At 34.4% G+C, this 21857-nt stretch overlaps 1 protein-coding gene across 1 annotated transcript in view; it reads right to left on the bottom strand.

The window, feature by feature from the left end:
* Window positions 1-9741: 9741 nt before the first annotated feature.
* Window positions 9742-21857, bottom strand: part of LOC150099497 (coiled-coil domain-containing protein 6-like) — a 185062-nt gene continuing 172946 nt past the window's right edge. The window contains exon 8 of the mRNA XM_090403510.1: window positions 9742-12118. Within this exon, the coding sequence (XP_090259636.1) occupies window positions 11957-12118 (162 nt within the window). The 3' untranslated portion in view covers window positions 9742-11956. The remainder of the gene's footprint in view (window positions 12119-21857) is intronic.

Here is a 21857-nt window from a genome sequence, read left to right as displayed (position 1 = left end):
TATCGGTATTTTAGAATGTGCTCTAGGAAACAAAAAGGTTGGAAACCCCTGTTCTTGAGTTTATGGGACGAAAAATCCGAGTTTCCAGGAGAAAAAAATCGTTTGCACGTGCCAGAAATCGACCAATTCGAGAACCGGTCGAAGAAAGGCTTAGAAAATGTTACTCCAGGCAGTGACTAGACTTGAACTTCAGGCGTCCTAGTGCAGAGGATGTATCACTTCCACTGAGTATATTTTTTATTAACACTAAAGCATCTATGTACAATCAAAATAAATATATATACAACTATTTACGATATATACATTTGTACATAGAATGCTTATTCTAATTGACATTTTGATTTACATTTCTTGAGGCTACTTCTACTGAGGTTATTTGTATCAACAACGGCAGCTGTGTACATTTAAAAATAAATATATATACAGCTATTTACAATTTGTACATAGGCTGCTAAGTCTATTAGGCATTTTCATTTACTCGTTACAATATACTTATGACACCTGTTTTACAATCACTGTTTAAATAAGATACAACATCACATGCTCAATTTCTATTTTCCTATTGAATTGTTTGAGCTGTTATTTTTGTTGGTATATGTTACACAGTGATTTCAGTCTATAAGTTCCATTATCAGATCAGTCTATTCTCGTTTATATATATATATATATATATATATATATATATATATATAATTATTTTTTTGTAGGCACTCTTATTTTTACAAAAAAGAATTCCATCTTGCTTTAACATTATATTGTTTACTTAACTTAAGAGGTAGATCTGTAATTTCTTACATACAAAGTTTTCTGAATTGCAGAATTAGTTACAGGTCTATAAATGGATAATATATCCTATTAACATTTTGGGTTATTATCATGTTATGAACTTATGTTATCTGCATTTCTTACAATTGACATTTCTACCGTCCTTGTGTCTGTATATACAAGAACATATACATATTTGTGGTAATATATCTTAATCTACATATTTATTACTAGAGTAGTATTGACTTATCTTAAGGAGTAATTTGCTATTTACCTTTCTTTTTTTTTTTTTTTTTTTTTTTTTTTTCTTACACAATTAGATATACATACTCCCTATTAGGGAATAAAAGGCGTTAGTTGATTTATATATATGTATATATATATATATATATATATATATATATATATATAACATTCTTATCCCTTATATGTAGGCGTACCTATATATTATTATTAATATTTTTATTATTTTTTTAAACTTTTATTTATTTATTTATTTTAATTATTATTTTATATACATATATATATTTTTTTAAAATTTAATTTTATTTTATTAGATTTGATATCTTGTTGTCATTATTCCTCTCATTGTGGCGAATGGGCCTACGTTACCAGCACCTTTGTCTGGGATTATGCTTTTTGTTCAGATAGTGGGTTATCATTATTGTTTACCACTAACTACGGGGGTTCCATTATCGGTATAAGTTTTATTTTTCCTTCTTCTTCTCCTCCTTCTTCAATTAGGCCGAGTTTCTTCCATTGCTGTGTTGTTATGCTTTTAGTTTGTGTAGTGTTTATGATAATTTCCTTTAAATAATTGTTAATGTTTGCTAGTATGTCTGGTCTGGTGTCTCTTCCGTGTATTTTGTCACATCTGTGGGACCATATTGCATACATTGTTATTATTATGATTATTAGTTCTGTTTTTTTTTTCATTTTTTGGTCTTCCAGCCAAAATAATGTGTTTTCAGAGAACGGTTGTGTCTTATGTAGGAATTTCTGTATGGTGTTCCATACTGTGGACGTTTTTCTACAGAACATCATAATATGATATATTGTTTCTGGGTCGGGACAGAAATGACACTTCGCTGGGTCTTGTAGTGGGATTTTTTTTGCTACACACCACATTTTTGTGGGGAGACAGGCATGATGTACTTTATAGAAGAATGTTTTGTATTTTGGTGATATTGGAAGTCGGAAAACTTTGCTAAGCACCAGACAGCCTAATTTCTCCTTTTCTTATTTCCCTATGTTGGGGAGGTGGGAATGTCACTTGACTTAATGTTTTATGTAGTTTGTATTGTCAGTAAGGTTTCGGTATCTGAGTGTTTCATTATATATGTGTACCCTTCGGCTATTTCTTTGAACATTCTCGGGCTTGGTCTTTTTATATCTGGAAGTGAGCTTATAAACCTATGCGGCAAACACTTTTGTAAGAATGTTGCCGCATAGGCATGATAGGTTTTTGTGTGTGCTCGGGCTGCTGTTATTGCCCTGCCGATGAGAGTTTTTAAATGGATGTTTAGCAATGCTAAACCTCAAGCTTCAACTTCATGGAAGAGTGTTGATCTGCGCATGGGTTCATACTGAGAGCCCCAGATGTATGTAGCGCAGAGCCTGTGTATTTTTTCGGCCCACCTTCCGTGATACGGGGTGTTGTGTATCTTGTACCACAGGCGAGATGTTAGGTAGATGTTGCAAACCCGGGCCCTTCCTCTAACGGACAGCTGTCTAGGGCGCATTGCATTAATTTTTTTCTTTATGCCGTCATGGAGTTCTTTCCACTGTTTTCGTGTGATTCTGAGCTTCCGATGTTGATGCCCAGAACCGGTATGTAATTATTCACCTGTATTCCTGAAGGAATCCTTGGTTGGTTTTCCCACTTTCCAATTATTTTGCAGTGGGATTTTGCCAGATTCACATTCAGTGCTGAGGCTTTGCTGAAGTCTTTTATTATTTTGAGCGTTGTGTCCAAAGATTTTTGTGTTCCTAGTGTTAAAGTGACGTCATCAGCATATGCCAAAATTTTGACGTCACTTTCTCCGTGTATATGTGTTCCTTTGATATTGTTGTTTGTGTTAATGGCTATAATGAGTGGTTCTAGAGCTAGAACAAATAGAGCCATGGATAGTGGGTCTCCTTGCCGGATGGAACATTTTATTGGGAAAGAGGCTGAGAGATTTTTTATTAATGATTAGCCTACTTTCCGCGTTTCTGTACAAAAGCTTAATCGTTTCTTTCCAGTTTACTCCAACTCCTATTCGGTTTAGTGTTTCAAACAGGTATTGGTGGCTAACTGTGTCAAATGCCTTTTGAATATCTAGACCCATTACAATACATGGATTTTCTGTGAGGCTGTAATAATCGCAAATGCATTGGAGGTGCATTATTGTGTCAAGAATATTTCTTCCTTTCACTGCACATGATTGTGCTGGTGAGATAAGTTTATGGAGGTGCTTTTGTATTCGGTTTGTAAGTATTTTAGATATTATTTTGTAATCAGTATTCAGTAGGGTTATGCCTCTCCAGTTTTTTATGTCTTGTAACTTCTGTTAATCCCCAACCTTTGGTAGTAGTACAATGTGTCCTGTGTTGAATTTTGCTGGCGTTGTCTGTGTTGTAATCATCGTGTTGATCATTTTAATAAAAATATGTTCAAATTTTGGGAAGTATTCTATAGAATTCGCCAGTTAGTCCATCTTCACCTGGTGATTTGTTATCCGGGAGCTGTTTCACTATAAGACGGCATTCTGCTACGGTGATTGGTGCGTCGATCTCCTCAGCCTCCTGCTGGGTGATTTTGGGGAGGAGTGAAAGGAATCTTTCTCTTTCTTCCTGACTGCTGGGTTTTTCTTGAAATAGTGAAGAAAAGTATTTTTGAACACCACGAATTATTTCGGGGTCTTTATTTAGGGTTTGGCCTTCGTATGTTATGGTTTTTATTCTCTGTTTTGCGTTCCGTTGTTTCTCAAACAGCCATGCTGTCGAGGTCTTCCCTTCATCATTTTCAATTATTTTGAGACCAGCACGTAGCCACGCTCCTATTTCCTGAAACTGTTTCGCTGTTATGCGGTTTTTAATTTCTTCTATTTCTGTTCTGATGTTTTCATTATTTCTGTCATAGTGGTGATACAATTTTGATAATTTCTTCGTGTCAGCGTTCTGTTTGTTCCTGCTTTTTTATTCTACTAATTTTGATTGCTGTTTGTTTTGTCATGTGTTTAAATTTCTCCCAGGCTGTTACAGCATTTTCTATGGATTCTATTTCCTCAACTATTTTCTCTATGTTATTGTTGAATTCATCGTCATCTTTAAGGTGTTTATTAAATTTCCATAGGGGGAAATTTCTGTTTGTAAACTTATCAGCTGTTTCTGTTTGTTGATATTGTACTTCAGCCATATCACTTCCACTGAGCTACACAGGCCTTATATATATATACTGTATATATATATATATATATATATATATATATATATATATACATTTAAAAACATTTTTAAACATTTCATGTATGCCACTTCATTTGATAGCTATGAATCTACTGTTTCCTTTCCATTACACCTTAAAGAATCATATTTTTAGCATATTCCTTTCCTCACATACAGTATGCAGAAAAAACTAAAATACTCTTACAAAACCCCTGAGTGAATAGTGGCAAATCATTGGGGATCAAGAACATATGGAATAATAAAAATTTGCTTTTGAATACTTATATATTTATAATAGAACTATAGTCAGCTTTCACAATAGTAACTTGTTCACAATTAAGACAGAGACTTGCTACATACTGGATTCTTCGTCAATTAAACCGTCTGTAGTGGTGTGGCTCATTTCTATATCTATAAAGGAAACTCTGGTGAACTTAGTGAGCATTCCTGCTGCAAATATCTTCCTTATATATTTAGAGAAAATGCTAACTAGACCCATTAGGTGAACCTCCACTGCCTGGTGAAAGTACGACCTTGCTTACTGGAGAGGTTCTGGTTCCCATCCCTCCTCTCTTCCCATGCAACATGAGATACTCTTCAAGGACATGCAAACATTAAGGGTGTTAATAAAAATGGTGATACTGCAGGCCAGATATTACATTACACGAATCTGGAAATGTCAGCAATGAGTCAGGAAGCTTCCTGGTTCAGCTGGTGCATAATCTTGCTCCCACATTGTCTGGAGGAGTCCAAGCAGTGGTATGTGGGAGGCACTGTGAAGACCACATAAAACTCAAACTAATCTGTCATTAAATCAAGCACAGTATTGAAAACATACCACAATCCCTATTCCTAATCTTCACATCCACTTAACATCTGTGGCATAAAACTCCAACATAAATGACACACACCATTGCTTAAGACATTCGGCTTTTGACAGAAACATTTGCAGCCACAGCAACCATGGTTCGCCTTCAAACACTCAAATTCTACACTTCATGATTCATTTTGCCACAAGAATGGCAGCTGTGCCTTTGTGTAAGATACTGATAAAAGAAAATGCTAAATTTAGAGACTCTTATTTTTGATCTCTGGCACAAGGCTTCTTGGTCCCATAAAGTTCTACTGATCCTTTCTAGCACCCAACCATTTCTCCATCTTTTAGTATATATATATCATTATATCATTACCCTTCTGACACCACATCTCATTGTAGAGTATGTTTTCGTGTTCTATCCATAAAAATTGCACAAGAAACCAATGGACTAATGCACTCTTTAAAGATGAGTCGTTTTAGTCTTTGATTTGAGATGACACTTGATCTGGCGTGAAAGTGGCACTGCTTATCATCCCGAGAATGTTCTTGAAAGGGATAGATGGAGGTGCTGGGGTCATGGCATGAGGGAGACATTATGCTTAATGGATGCATACAGTTACAAGTGCTGGAAAAAGGGACTGACTGGTGAACATGTTCAGTTGTTCCATAATGTAGGTGAAAAATTCATTTTTATGGATGACAATGATAAAAAACATCTGTGAACAGTAGAGATACTACTGGACACCGAGGATATTAATCAAATCGAGTCGCCAGCAGGCTGCTTCTCAAAATTCCCCTCCAAAAAACAAATTCCTTATCCTTGCACTGGAGTTTGCTGCACGGTACGATGTTGTGAAAGCTGCATCGGAGTTCAGAGTGGACATATTCCCATACTGAAAGGTCTCTCAGCATACGAGGGTGGTCTGAAAAGCTCTTGACCATAGATGGCAACACTATTGGGCAGATTTTTTTTTCTAAGTTGGTGTATCTGTCATAAGCATCCATGTGAAATTGCAAGTCATTCTATCAAGTAGTTTGACTGGGGTCATGGTGTGAGGGAGACATTATGCTTAATGGATGCATACAGTTACAAGTGCTGGAAAAAAGGACTATGACTGGTGAACATGTTCAGTTGTTCCGTAATGTAGGTGAAAAATTCATTTTTATGGATGACAATGCTAAAACACATCGTATGTGAACAGTAGATACTTCTGGACATTGAGGATATTAATCAAATCGAGTCGCCAGCAGGCTGCCCAGATCTCAACTCCAAAGAACATGTTTGGGATGCACTGCTTCTCAAAATTTCCCTCCAAAAAACAAATTCCTTATCCTTGCACTGAAGGAGTGGGCCAGTTTGCCTGCAGAACTGCTAAATCACTTGGTGCTAAACACGGTACGATATTGTGAAAGCTGCATCGGAGTTCAGAATGGACATATTCCCATACTGAAATGTCTCTCAGCATACAAGGGTGGTTTGAAAAGCTGTCTTGACCATAGATGGCAACACTATTGGGCAGATTTTTTTTTCTAAGTTGGTGTATCTGTCATAAGCATCCATGTGAAATTGCAAGTCATTCTATCAAGTCGTTTGTTATATACAGCTGCCTGAAGCAAGTGTTGTCTGTATCCCTTGAAATGGATAAAATTGAGTATCATGCAGTTATGAAATTCTATGTAAAAGGTTTAACCACCCAACCTGCCAGGACGTATACACACGTCCAAGCTACCATGGATGCGAAGTGCATATTAAAATTGTAATACCATTGATATTACATTGAAATACGTGATGGATACGAACTGTAGAGGAGTGATGTATTTTATCCATATTGATGGCGAAGAGTGGTTAATGGCAAAAGAAATCATTTGAAGTTCTTAAGCTTATGGGCACTCTTCTCTTTCATTTTCGACAATTAAAAAATGGGCTGCTGAGTTTAAACGTGGCCATACCAGCCTCGAAGATACCACGTGAAAGATGTCCAAAGTGTAACAACAGCAGACATCATTGATCAAGTGCACGATATGGTATTAGATGACTAGCGAGTCAAAGTGCATGAAATTGCTGAGACTATAGGCATTTCAAAAGAACGTATAGGATATATTTTGCATATAGAATTGTAAATGAAAAAGTTTGCACAAGAAGTGTGCTGTGCTTTCTCTCAGCAGATCAAAAACGCACTTGCATGAAAATCTCTGAACAGTGCTTAGTGTTTTAACAAGAATAAAACTGATTTTGTGCGCCGATTTATTAATAGACTTGGATTCACCATTACATCAAGGCTTCCTGGTCTTAGGGTGGATGTTCATAGTTGGAATCCAAACAGCAGTCAAACCAGTGGACAGAAGCCGGCTGTTCAGCACCAAAGAAGACGAAGTCGGTTCCATCAGCAGGAAATTCTTTAGCATCCCAAAACAGCATTGCATCGCTGTTTTGAGATGCTAAAGGCATTTTGTTTATTATCTTGAAAAGGGTAAAACAATAACCAGTCTTTTCTGATCTTTTAACCAGACTAGGTGAAAATAGTCATGAGAAAAGACCTGATTTGCAGAACTAAAAAATTATCTTTCATCAGGAAAATGCACCTGTCCACAAAGGTGTTTTGGCAATGGGAAAATTAAGGGATCTGCACTATGAATTGTTGGAACATCCATCCTATTCCTCAGATTTGGCTCCCTCTGACTTCTATCTCTTCCGAAAACTAAAACTCTTCCTTGCTGGTCAGCGTTTTTCTTTGAATCAAGAGGTGATTGCAACTGTAGATGGGTATTTTGCAGATCTTACTGAGAACCACTACAGAGACAGGATAATGGCACTGGAATAAATGTCATAAGGGAGAAAAATGTTGAAAAATAAAAATAATCTGCAATTATAAATTTATTTTGTCATTGTTAGGCTGAGAACCTTTCAGACCACCCTCTTAGTTTTCCATAAACACCATACATTAATTCCTTAACTACATCCTTATGAAATTTGTAACTTTTGCCAAAAACATATTGCAATTTAATAATTGCATGCAGAATTTATAACACATTTTTTGTGTAATATAATATATTAGTATGCTGGCAAGAAATTTATGACCATATTGGCTGTAGTCATGAAATTGTTTTTTCATATACAAGTAGTTCAGCCTTATATTTTGGACACCAGTGTATATTCAAGCTGGCACTTATATGAATAAATGGAAGTAAGCATATATCCAATTCATTTCAAAAAAAAAAAAAGGGGGGGATAAAAGTCTGATATCCAGATACCCCCACTAGTTGCAAACATTCTATATCAAAATGTAATGGGAAATCATCAACTCAACTTCACCACCTAGAGGCCTACCAGTATGGATTTTGCAGTCTATACCGACAACTGATCTCTTAGCATACATCACGAACCAATATGTCGCGCAAAGATCTGGAGAACATGAGGGCTGTTGTTCACCATTTCCAGCACTTTTGATTGTATTTGGCATCAGGGCCTACTTAGAAAACTGTCTTCCTTTAGTTTATCTACTCCTTTGTAACTGGATAGTCAACTTTCTCTCTTGTTCACTGTGTTATAGTGGATGGTACACTTTTCGAGCTTTGCCGTACTACAGGAGTGCTACTAAACCTATACAAATTCCAAATCTACCCCTCCTTAGGATGAGTAGATTTGCACACATCTGCAACAATGGTACACCTTAAAACTAATAATTCTTGCTGTCCAATTTGGTTCACAGATGATCCCTTATAAACTCACTTCAACCTGTCTCACATATGAACTGTTTGGAGCTCTCTTTTACAGGTATTTCCATGGCCACTGCTCAACTGAACTGGAATCATTCCTCTGCTTTCTGTTGGGCATGTTAAAAGAGAAGCAGCAGCTGCCTGACATCTCTTTTCAGTACAACTGCAAATATATCGAACCTACTCTTTCTCTTCTATCTCATCTACCTTTGTAAGAGTCTTTCTCATAATGTATTTTCCAATAACTACAACTTCAAACTCTTCAAGAAATATGCCAATTGATTTTTCTTTCTCAATCCTTATCTTTACCCCCAGACACCACTGATGTGGTGTGCTATAGGTTCTTCTATCTCGTGTGTGTATGTAGGATAAAACTGCCAATACTCACAGTAGCAATGTTATGATAAAGAAAATTAAGTATAGCAAACTACTTTCTGGTCCCCAGCAGTTCTCTATAGTATGACAAGCTGACTGTATTACCATATTGTATAATGCCTTCTGAATAAACAGTTTTTTCACCAAAAAAAGTGTGTGTGTGTGTGGGGGGGAAAGCATAGATGTTTAGAAAATATGACTTATGAAATGTTATGCGTCTTTCCTGTATGAAGAAGTGCTGTTCCTCAGATGAGGAAAGCAGCACCTATCCATAAGGTATAATTATTGCAATTATAGCATTATTTTTTGAATAAGTAAATATAGCATAATCTTTGGGAAACTGGGTATAAAATAAATAACTTTAATAAAATTGAAAAGATAGTATCCATTTCTAAAAGGCATACCTTCTGGAGACTGGAACACAGATTAAAAGGGGGAAAAAAATCAAATTTTTTGAGATTGAAAAATAGCAATTATTGTTTTAAATTAGGTGATGGATATATATATATATATATATATATATATATAAACCCAAGGGATCATAGTACATATTCACTGAGTCCAATTTCTAAATGCAGGCCTCAAAAACTAATGCAAATAATTTAGTATAACATATGCAATAGATAAGAGAATGAATATTACATAATATATGTGCATTTATTACAAACACTTTCAAGAGACCTCTTCTAGAGGTATAATGAAAATGAGATATTCCATTACATCACTTCAAGCTTCTTTTTAAAATTTTGCTTTTAACCATACAATTTATATCAGCACCTTACATTTATTAGAAGATCAATGCTCATAAAGAAAAGATGAGTTTCTGAAGATCAACTACTATGTTTAGAATACAGTTCTAGTTACATGGTTAGATCAGCAGAGATGGAAGTGAAGAATTTGTCAAGAATCAATTTCTCAATTGCATTTTAAGCAAACTAGTTTCTAAAATATACAAGTTCATTTATCACAGATGTTACACATACCCTCTTTCTACATTCTGTTTTTAGCTGAGTGAGGTAATTACAATACATGATTTCCTTCAGTGTTAAACCAAAATGGCATTACCAATGGATGGCTTCAACATTGAAAGCTGTATGTAAAGGATGCACAAACTTATGTAAACAAATAAAAATTTTACATAAAAAAAGTTAACCGGCTGTTGCATGATGATTTAATATTCATGACATCTGAAATTACAAATACATCACTAGAAGACTATTTCATTTTGAAAAGCTTAATTAGAAGATTTTATTACACTGTAATAAAACTGAAAGTAATTAGAGAGCTATTTATGGAAATAAGAAAAGAAAATAAGCTAGATTTATGATTAGAATAACAAATTATTAATTACAAAACTCAAGACTAACTACAACTCTAGAAATGCACTAAAATTTGGAACTGTTCAAACTATGCATTATTAACTTGATTTCTTTCACTGGTGGTGGTGGTGAAGAACAAAACAATTAAAAAAGTGAGCTTTAACTTCTGCTCCAAATACAACATTCTGCTTAAATAAAAAGAAATTAGTCCTCACACTTAATGTACAAACATATTTTTTTTTTTTTTTCAATGTAATACACAAACACACATACTAAAAAAAAAAATAAAGGTTTTTGCACAATGAATTTTCTGAAATTTTAAGTATTAGCTTCAACAGTTTTTAGAAATCAACATATACAATCAACTTTAAAAAAATGAAACTGCAATCCCCCCCCCCCACCAATGCATGCAGCTTCTATTTCTCTCTCTTTCTGTTTCTTTGTCACATTCACATACCAAGAATGGAAGGAACAAGATAAATGATTTAGAAACAGGTGGAATAACTATCAGCACTTTCAGAGCAGGCAATTTAAATCAAAAACAATCATTTAATAAACTGAAACTTTATCGATAAACCTGCTCTTATGGCTCATAAAATTACACACTAGGAAAATGTATTTAAACAGTGAAGGAAAGTTAACAGTCACAATCTGTTCCCAGTTCTTTACACACACACACACAGGATAATGATATTAATGAACACAGCATCATTAATTTGAAACAGTTATCTGTATAAAAACTTTCCTTTTTTTTTTTCTTTTCACTCAAAGATAAAAAAATGGAAAAATAAAAAGACAAACACAACCTTGCTATTATTATGCACATTCCTCAAGGAATAAACTGTCACAATATTTCTGTGACCATCAATCATTTTCAGTGATCATCCATAATATTGTGTACATATACAACAATCACATCATCAGTATTACAACAAGAAATAAGAGAACAATTAGCACAATTACAACAATGAAAAAAAAAATGAAGTCTTTAAAAAAATTAACACAGCTTAACTTTTGAATTTGAGAAAACAGTTAGCCCCATTTTTGACTACACTACATTTTATTTTATTTTGTTTTGATAAAGCCAAGTTAGAAATCTTGGTATACAGAGACATGGTGGATAAAAGCATTAAATGGTTTCAAAATAAGAGAAACTGTCTTACAGAATCTTGAGACAACTGGATAAGTTAAGGAACAGATTACCCCTTATCCTGGAGGCATACATCTTAATTTTTTTTTTTTTTTCATGTATTTATTTATTATTTTTTGATGCATGCCATTCACAACATATGAAGCAAGGCACAACCCATATTAAATGACTCTCAAAGATCATCAGAGTCAACAACAACCCTTAGCAACACACCTGAAGTTTAAAACAAGAGTTAGGAATTACCCAACTGCCAAATGTTTGGCCACTGATGAATGGCACTTTAACAGCTAGGGTCTGCCACTTCACCTGGTGGCAGGATGAAGTACTGGCTGCCAAGTTATAAACTGGACTTGAAATGTTGCCTTACACATTGGTACTAAGAGTTTAACTTCTGTCTCCTGGAAGATGACCCATATGTCCAAGTGGATGACCACTGGGCCCCATTGAAGAATGGGGACCAGGATGGGGAATTGGTGGTGGAGCTGCAGGCTTCACAAACTTTTCTTGGGATGTTGATTTTGGTTTCCCTGGAATTGGTATTGCTCCCTGTAAAAGAATATATAAAAATGTATATCTACTAACCATTGATTAATAAAGAGTTCTGTAGCAAAATGCATAGGAAGATCTTAGGATCTTAAGCAAGAAAGAATTTTAACAAGTCTAAAATACATATCAATCCATTTATATAGAAAAGAAGAGTGTAATCATTTCAGAATGCACTACTGAATGCATTCTGAAATTATCTACTACAAAATTTAAAGCAATAATGAATGCATTTGCTACTTTTAAGCAAAGATTTTTATTTTTTTTTTAAATGTCAAATTTTATGAAAATCCATTTAGCAAGAACAGACTATGTAGAGTGAATTTGGAAAAATATTCGAAGGAATAATGCTATACATTGTTGCAAAATTTAATTAAAATTGATTCAAAGGGGTCAAAAACAATCCTCAAACAGTTCCTGCTTTCTATTTCTTCCTTTCCTTCTTTCACAACTATATCATATTTCAAATCCATCTCCATTATTTTCCTCTGGGTATTTTTAGTATCCTCTTCTCTTTGATTTTGCTGGTTTTTCATTCGTTCAGGTTAATTTTTTTATAGTGTATCCTAATGAATGCTAAATTTGGCATAATATTTCATGATATTCCAAACTTCTCTCTTTCATGCGTATGTCATTATCCTCCTAATATCTGACATTCCATGTATATATGTTTATATGTCTGCAGTTTTATTATGTGAATATTGAATTCTCACCTTTGAAAATATCTGAAAATCAATTGTTACAATATCTATTATTTGCAAACATTACCTATTACATGGATGTCAATGCCCCACCTCATCCTGATGTCCAATTATTCCAAGCAACCAGTCCCTATGAAATAGAGGTAGCAAGATGTCATGCAACTTCTTGATTTTTGCACTTTTCACTTTTTTTTAAATTAAAAATATCTTGTACTTTGATTTTCTAATCATTGTGTCCTGTTTTACATCGCCATGAATATCAATTACAGACAATATATATATATATCAGGGGCGAATATTCCAGGTTTGCTAGGTGTGCGGTGCTCATCCATGAAATATCAGTATCACCGATATTATATTTTTGCATTTGTTCCCGTTAAAGACTCCCCTAATTGTTTGCAGACTTTGCATGATTCCTAAAATTAAACACAATATACTAATGCTTCATTGCCCTCTTCACGAGGATAATGAAGCATTCGTGCTTCATGAAGAGAGCACTTTTTGACGCATAAAAATTGCGTCACATTCGTGTTAATAGCCCGGGTGTGCTTTCAAAATGCATACACTTTTGCGCCCTTTGAAAATATGTAAAGAGGGTGCAGCAGGTCAAATTCTTAGCGTTGTAGTATTTTTAAACCGCTCAGAAAGCGAGGCTAGGTGAGCTCACATTGAGAGCTCACCCAGCACCTATGATTGGTTACTGTGTCAACCAATCCAATTGAACATTGTCACTTGTCATGACTTGAGCGCTTTCTGTATCCGATGGCTGTATTACAAACAGCTGTTACACGTTTTCTGGAATTGAAAATTTGAAAGTGGATGTTAGGAGGAAAAAAACTTAAATGTTTCTCTTGTTATGCAGTATAGCACCTGTTGAGGTTGCAAAATTTTTTTAATGGTATATAGGCATTTTTATTCTAGTCTTTGGAAACAACAGAGTAAAAAATATCTCTTCCTGAATAAACATGAATATTCTGTGTATTATAAGACGTTGTTGATCTACAAAAAAATAGCAGCAGATATGAGATCGATAAGACAGAAGAACCGCTGATACTAAAAAAAAAAAAAACCCAATGAATGTAGGATTCCTGAAAGTGTGGATAATTCCAATAATGATTGAATGTTATACTCTGAGTCTCAGTAATGATTAGCTGCGCCATCAAACCATATTTATTCCTGCAATCCTCTCTGTCTCCTTGTAAGTTACTTATTTATTTTTTAACCACCTTAGTGGCCATTATGAATCAAATACACATCCTCATACGCTTCGCATCTATCATATATTTCAATGTAATATGAATGGTATTACAATTTTAATATGCACTTCGCATCCATGATAACCTTGACGTCTATAGACGTCTTGGCTGGTAGTGTGGTTAATTATGCCATCATAAATTCACTTAGACTTTATAGGCTCATGCTATTCGCTCTACCCAGCAACTTATAGGACACACACATCACAAATGTTAATCATTAATAATTCGTTTAGCATTAATGAAAGTATTTCTACCCACACTTATTCTTTCCTTTCATTTCCTATTCTCACGTCTTATAAATGATGGTTCACATAATTTCATTTTTGAGTATTTCAAATATACCAACCAAATATAGCATTCTCCTTCATTGTTGTTTTCTAATAAATCCTAAGACAAACCGATTGTTCCTCCACTGCAGAAGAATTCACAGTTATCCTGCAATTAATTGCATTTGACTCATTAAGATGAGCGCTGATGCGCTATACACTCTCAAAACTTTCATATGTCGATAAAAATGCAATCGTATGGTCATATGTGTCTGTAGAGGGGGGCCCCCCCCTGGGATCTAGGAAAAAATTCCACATATTATAATCATAAAAGTGATTGAGATATGTAACCTTACACCCTCGACCATGGGGCACTTTTTCTGTCTTAAAATTTTATTATGGGTTGGCCTGTTTTGGCCCACGGCTGGGTAGCCATTGAACATGTGTTTTATTGCAACAATAAAGAACGTGTTTCTGTTTTCGGTTCATCTTGATTTGTGAAACAAATGAACTGTTGTGAACAGCGACCAGTGTTCATTTGCCCTCTGTGTCTAGTGAATCGCTGAATGAAGTGTAAATTGTAAATTTACAGTGAAACAAATTTAAACAGAAAAATACATTTTTAAAAGGTAAGTGTATGTAATTTAATATTATTTTACTTGTTAGTTTTATGATTTTTTTTGCTTTTAAACTGAAATAATTTGATTTAGGATTTTGGAATTAATTAGTTGATTTTTAATAAAATATGCTGGTCAATTTTTTTATATACGAAATTGTGCTAAAAACTGTATTAATTGGAAATACTTTTTTTCCCCCATGAATTAAAGATCATTAAAATCAATGTAAAATGAAAAGAATGTATTTATAGTTTACATCGACAAATAATTACATAAAAAAATGCTAAAAGATGTTTATTGATGTAATTATTTGTCTCCAAGCTTTGCGGGTTGCAAAGCTTGGAGACAAATAACAAATAACAAAAGACCTAAACAAAAGCACACCTAACCGAAATGGGCATGTGATGCCACTGATATATATATATATATATATATATATTTCTGCATTATCTACTGTTGTATATGTTCTTTATATGCAAGTTTTTTTTTTCTCCTCGCTATTGTGTAAAATCCTGTCATATGTAATCAGTCTGCAAAGATACTGATATTTTCAGCTGTGTGCTTTATGCTTAAATCACCACTTGGCTGCCGAGTGATTTCGATAGAAATCTTCACGTATATTACCTGTATTATATAATAATTTAATATAATGCTGTGTCATTCAATTCTTTATCTAAATTATTTATTTTTTCCCACATTTAATTTTTTTTTTTTTAACTATAATCTTATTTTATTGTAACCACTCGTTATATGACATTCCAGCATGCGACTCAGCTCTTTAAATGGGATTAATATTCTTTGTTCTAACTTCACTTTGTGATTATGCTGATGCACTGATGATGACCAGTTAATTTCTGGTTGAAATATAAATTTTTATATTTCAACCAGAAATACGTGTGAATACGTGTCTAATAAACTGTTGCTGTTATAATTCATTATCAGCTTTTTTTATTTATTTTTTTTAAAATGCTACTCCAGCCTTTGTTAAGCTGGAAAAATAAGGAAAAAGACATTGGCCAAGGTAGGCTAAGGATTTTTTCCTTATTTTTGTAATTTTATTTATTTTTTAATGTTTGATGACCATCAAATTTCAGTTATATACCCACAGTAGGAAGGGGGGGGGGGAGGTTACAAGATAGTATTACATGAAAAGTCTATATCATTATGTTTTTCTTCTAAATTTTTTGTCATCAAGGACCCCGAATACTGCTAGATTGTATATTTTGGTCTTCCTGACATCCTGGCAAAAAACTTGTTGCCAAGATAGCAGAAAAAAGACATAGAGGAAGATCAAGATCTTGGTGAATTGATACAGTAAGAAGTGCTTTAGGAGACAAAATATAAGATCTAATAATATTGGGGTCCAGACAGATTAATTTGTAGGAAAAATGTTAATAGGAAGTTAGTAATGATATAAACTTTTTCATATAGAAAAAGACCCAGAGGTCACTTAAACAGAATGGGAAAGGAAAGATTACCAAAACTTCTTTTTTGCTAATCCTGCTAGTTCCTTCTCAACATCCTAATTTCCAATATGATTCTTCCATTGATGCCATCTGTTCACTCTCATAATCTTTAAATACAGATATGAGAACTCTCATATACTTGAGAGTATATTCATAAATATACTCTCCAGTATATTTGAGCAAGTGTTTTATTTTTAATCCAGCTCTCAGATAAAGAAGTTAAAGCTGGAGAGAAAGTTGAAATAAGACAGAAATTTTGACTAATTTCTTTCTTAATTCACATAAATTTATTCAGTTGACTCCTCCTTACCATACCAGCTTTGCTACTTATGTTACCGTCTTTAATTTGTCACCTTCACTAAAATTATGCTTAAATAGCTGAAATTGTTTTACTTGTTTTATACATTTTGCATTCAGGATGCAGCTGATTATTTAGGATTATAACATCGATATAAAGTAAAGAACCAAGATTAATACTGGCAATTTTGAAATTAGGTTCATTGCCACTTTTCCTCATAGTGTGATCCATATAGATGTAAATTAAATTAAAGATACCAAGAAATTATATACTTGGTTTAATCCTTTTTCCAAGTGTAAGCAAACAAAGTTTGTTCCTGAAGTATTTCAGGACTGAGGAAATTCGTGGTAAAGGTGGTATGACTTCACATCACTTGCCTTAGTATCCCATAATGCAAGGCACATCTCCTTGCAGACATGTATAATGCTATGCATTAAGGAAGGGGTCACTACTCAGACGGTTTTGACCTTTATTGAGGTCTTGTCAGTGGGAGCCAGACCCAGAGGTGATAGCAAAGTTGAAGCAATGCAGAAGTCATATTTCCATATACAAGTTGCCAAATGGTGTCACAGATTATTATTATAATACTCTGGATTAGAGATAGATAGTTGTTGAAAGTTTTTCCACTTGGTTATACTATAAATTAAAGATACCAAGAAATTACTTGCCTTAGTATCCCATAATGCAAGGCACATCTCCTTGCAGACATGTATAATGCTATGCATTAAGGAAGGGGTCACTACTCAGACGGTTTTGACCTTTATTGAGGTCTTGTCAGTGGGAGCCAGACCCAGAGGTGATAGCAAAGTTGAAGCAATGCAGAAGTCATATTTCCATATACAAGTTGCCAAATGGTGTCACAGATTATTATTATAATACTCTGGATTAGAGATAGATAGTTGTTGAAAGTTTTTCCACTTGGTTATACTATAAATTAAAGATACCAAGAAATTACATACTTGGTTTAATCCTTTTTCCAAGTGTAAGCAAACTTAATGCATAGCATTATACATGTCTGCAAGGAGATGTGCCTTGCATTATGGGATACTAAGGCAAGTGATGTGAAGTCATACCACCATTACCAAGAGTTTCCCCAGTCCTGAAAATACTTCAGACATAAACTTTGTTTGATTACACTTGGAAAAAGGATTAAACCAAGTATATAATTTCTTGGTATCTTTAATTTATAGTATATAACCAAGTGGAAAAATTTTCAACAACATATAGATGATGAATAACAGTGGAGATAATGTGCACCCTTGTCTCACACCTGATTTAATATCAAACTGTTTTCCTGTGTCTTGAATTTAACTGTAATATAGACTATGTATTGCTCGACATAATGTCACATTAGAGGGTAGTAATCAAATGATTTAAAATAATATGTGCGAGACATATTTCTAAATATTTATATGGCTAACACGTAAAAAAAATATAGAATTTATTAAAAAAAATTCAAACATATTTTCATGTAGTGTACAATGGATATTGTCAGGGAGAAAGAAGTGATGGTCTGTAACTACATTCAAAACATGAATCATAAGAATGGGTCGTGCTTGCTAGCACATGTCAGTTACAGCTGATGTGAAACCCTACAAAATCATCTGAACCATAATTGCTATGACTGTATGTCAGTTTCAAAGTTATGGGAAGGGATTACCATTAACTGTTCTTCATATTAATTTTTATTTTTTTAGGTTATTTAAATTTAATTGCAGAAACTTTTACAGCTGTTCCTTTGAACTCTAATAGTAGTATACAATCAACTGAATCTCGGTATCTGTTCCGAGTGTGGCTCCCACTGATGAGACCTCAATAAAGGTTGAAACCGATCTGGGTAGTAGCCCTCTCCCATAATGCATAGCATTATACATGTCCGAAAGGGGATGTATTTTGCATTATGGGTGGGATACTAAGGCAATTGATAAGAAGTCATTATCCTCTATGTACAAGTAGCCCAGTCATGAAGAAGATACTTGGATAAAGGATTAAACCAGAATATAATTTCTTGGAAACTTTAATTTTTATGTCTGACTATAGATGTTGTATTAAAGGATATATCAGATATCCTTTTATACAACATCCTGCAGAACAAATCTGACATCCAAAATTGAACCAGGTTAGCAGTTTAACTTACATAATACTTTCACCTGATGAACTGAATTCCTTTTCTTGTTTGAAGAATAACGATCCATAGATGTAAAGGATTTTTGTTTTGAAGAATGTACAAGAACATTAAAGAACTTAAAATCTTGATCTTGAAAAACAAGAGTAAAATATTCCATTCACTATAATTATACATCAGCAAATTTCAATCTTAATATGGTCCCACATCACAATAAAAATCAGGTGACCAAATCTGAACATAACAGTCCAAGCGTAGTCTGACCAGTGCTTTATACAGTGGTATAACCACCTCCTTATTCCTACATGTTACAGCACATCTATGCAGTCTTTGCAACACTTTCTATATGTCCTCCCAACTTCAGTCTACTGTCAACCACCTTTCCCAGATATCAAATCTCATTCATTTACTGCAGTACAGTTCTATCAATACAGTACACAGTCTTATTATATCTCTGCACTTCAAAATGCAATACTTTGCATTTATTAATATTAAAACTACAACCTTACTAGTTTGTCCAAGCTAAAGTCTATTTGCTTCTTCATGAAGGGAATTCACCCTTCAGGTTATTATATGAAAGAGTTGTTGGAAGAAGCAAAAATGACTAGTAAGAAAGTAAAAAGACAAGATGAAATCTCTGTTCTTGGAATTACATTACATCAGGCGTCTCCTGGCATAAACACATCACAACCATTGCATCCTCAGCTTCCAAAAAACTAGGCTTTCTCTTTTGCTTAAGATGTTACTTCACTTCAAAACAGCTGTTAACTTATACAAAACCACAAATCTGCCCAGCTATCGAATACTGTTCTCACATTTGGAGTGGGGGCTCCTAAAAGCTCCCTCAAAATGCTTGACTCAATACAGAGGAGAGCAATTAGACTGATAAATGATCCATCTCTTACCAACTCCCCCCCCCCCCCCCACTTTCACATAGACATTTAATCTCTGCAATTTGTATATTCTATAAATATTTTCATGGAAAATGCTCATCTGAAACAGCATTAATAATTCCCCCACTCTGTACTAAAGCCATTGGAACACGTACAGCCACCGCCCAACATCCCTTCACAGTACACCTTGAAACCCACAGAACAAGTTTCTTTCCCTCCTTCATCCCTGCTACTGTTGAACTGTGGAACAGTCTTCCCCTGATGTATTTCCCAAGGAATACAATATACAGGCTTTTAAATCGAATGTCAACAAGCTTCTCCTTTCCCATCCCACTACCCATATATATGGTACTAAAGTACTATAGGTTGACTAGCCAACCTCTCGTATATGGGCCCAACATAAAAAAAAATATATATATATTTTATATATTAATATATATATATTTGTAAAGGGTGTATATATATATATACACCCTTTACAAATCCATGATGACTATCATAAAGAATCTCATGCCCATCAAATTAATCCTGAATTATACTTCTTCCTAATTTCTCCAACACTTTCTACAACTGTTATAGAGAGTGGTTTATAATTGGAAACTTCTATCTTAGAACCACACTTATGGAATGGTACTATTTTGTCATTTCTCCATTCCTTAGGAAGTATATCTACTGCAAGACTTTCATTAAGTAACCAAGTCAAGGGCGTAGCTAACTGTTTTGCACATTCCTTAAAAATACATGGTGATATGTCATCTATTCCTACAGCCTTATTAACATCTATCTAACCCAATCAACGTTTGATACACCTCCGATTCTTTCACTTCCAATTCTCCTAATACAAGCAATACCATTGTCATATAATATGCTAGGTTACAAGACCACTGTTGTATAGTGAATCACCCCCCCCCCTCCCCATTTGTAGATGGATATAATGGTTCAATAACATGAGTAAATGACATAAAGTCTTGATTTATGTCAGTTATGCAAAAGAAAAAATTAGAATAATTTTTGCAAACATAAGTTATTCTGAATAGTTTGGTTTAAGAGAACATTCCAACCATTCTGGTCATCAATCTACACTATTAAAAGATTTTCCATTTTACCTTTGTTTTTTATCAACTCTGACAACAGTAGTGAAAAGTAAGTTTAGCCTGTGACTTATCTCAGGATTCAATATGCCATCACCACTAAATTTAATAATTTTGTGGTTTTGCAACAGTGAAATCATTATTCAATAATTATTCTATTATTATTCACGACAATGAAATAAAATAATTGTTATAAACAGTTTATAATTCACAGCAAAATACCAAAACAAAGAGAGCGAGAGAGATGCAATGAGCAACAAAGTTGTAAACAGACAGTGTATGAAAACTGTGCATCAGCTGAATCATGGGACCATCATGTCACTAAAAGCATCATATAAATGGGCATTGATCATAATCATAAAGTGGGATATTACTGTGCTTGCCTCCCTTCTACATACTCCAGTATCATTTATGCAAGTATGATATATATATATGGGGTGCTTAAGGGTCAAAGCTGTATAACTGAGAGGAGACCTCCACATAGACTTTAAAGGAATGCGGAGAACCGACCAGGGCTTCTGACCTAATGTCCAATCCTCACCTTCTCGTGGTGCACCCTGTTGGGTATCTACTTGGATACTGAACGAACGAGGATGGGCTCGCAATTTGGGATTTAGACGACCAAACTGTATTCTTATTGGTTAAACCAAAATAAAAAATGATGGTACAACATGACAAAATTTTATGCCGGCTGGGGCGTCGCCTGGTTAAACAAGGCCCCATTGTTTTCACCAGGGAACCAGGGCGAACAGCGAAAAGTCAGCTACTGGAACAAATCTGAAAACACGCCCCAATTCAACATCACCAGAGTTAAAGATCGGTACTATCAACATAAGAAGCCTGAATGGCAAAGAAATGAAGTTAGCTGAGGAATTAGATAAGTACCAGATCGACATAATAGGGGTGACTGAAACAAAAAAGACAAAAACTGGTGAGATCTTTCTGAGCAATAAATACAAAATGTTATATTCAGGCAACGACAATCAAGGAAAAGAAGGAGTAGCCATAGTATTCAACACAAAATACGAG

Source organism: Typopeltis vanoorti, chromosome 14, assembly GCF_054136105.1.
Source record: "Typopeltis vanoorti isolate ZY-2024b chromosome 14, IOZ_Tvanoo_1.0, whole genome shotgun sequence".
NCBI classification, from domain to species: Eukaryota; Metazoa; Arthropoda; class Arachnida; order Uropygi; family Thelyphonidae; genus Typopeltis; species Typopeltis vanoorti.
The sequence above is the reverse complement of the archived record's forward strand: the minus strand, read 5'-3'. Positions and strand labels throughout refer to the sequence as shown.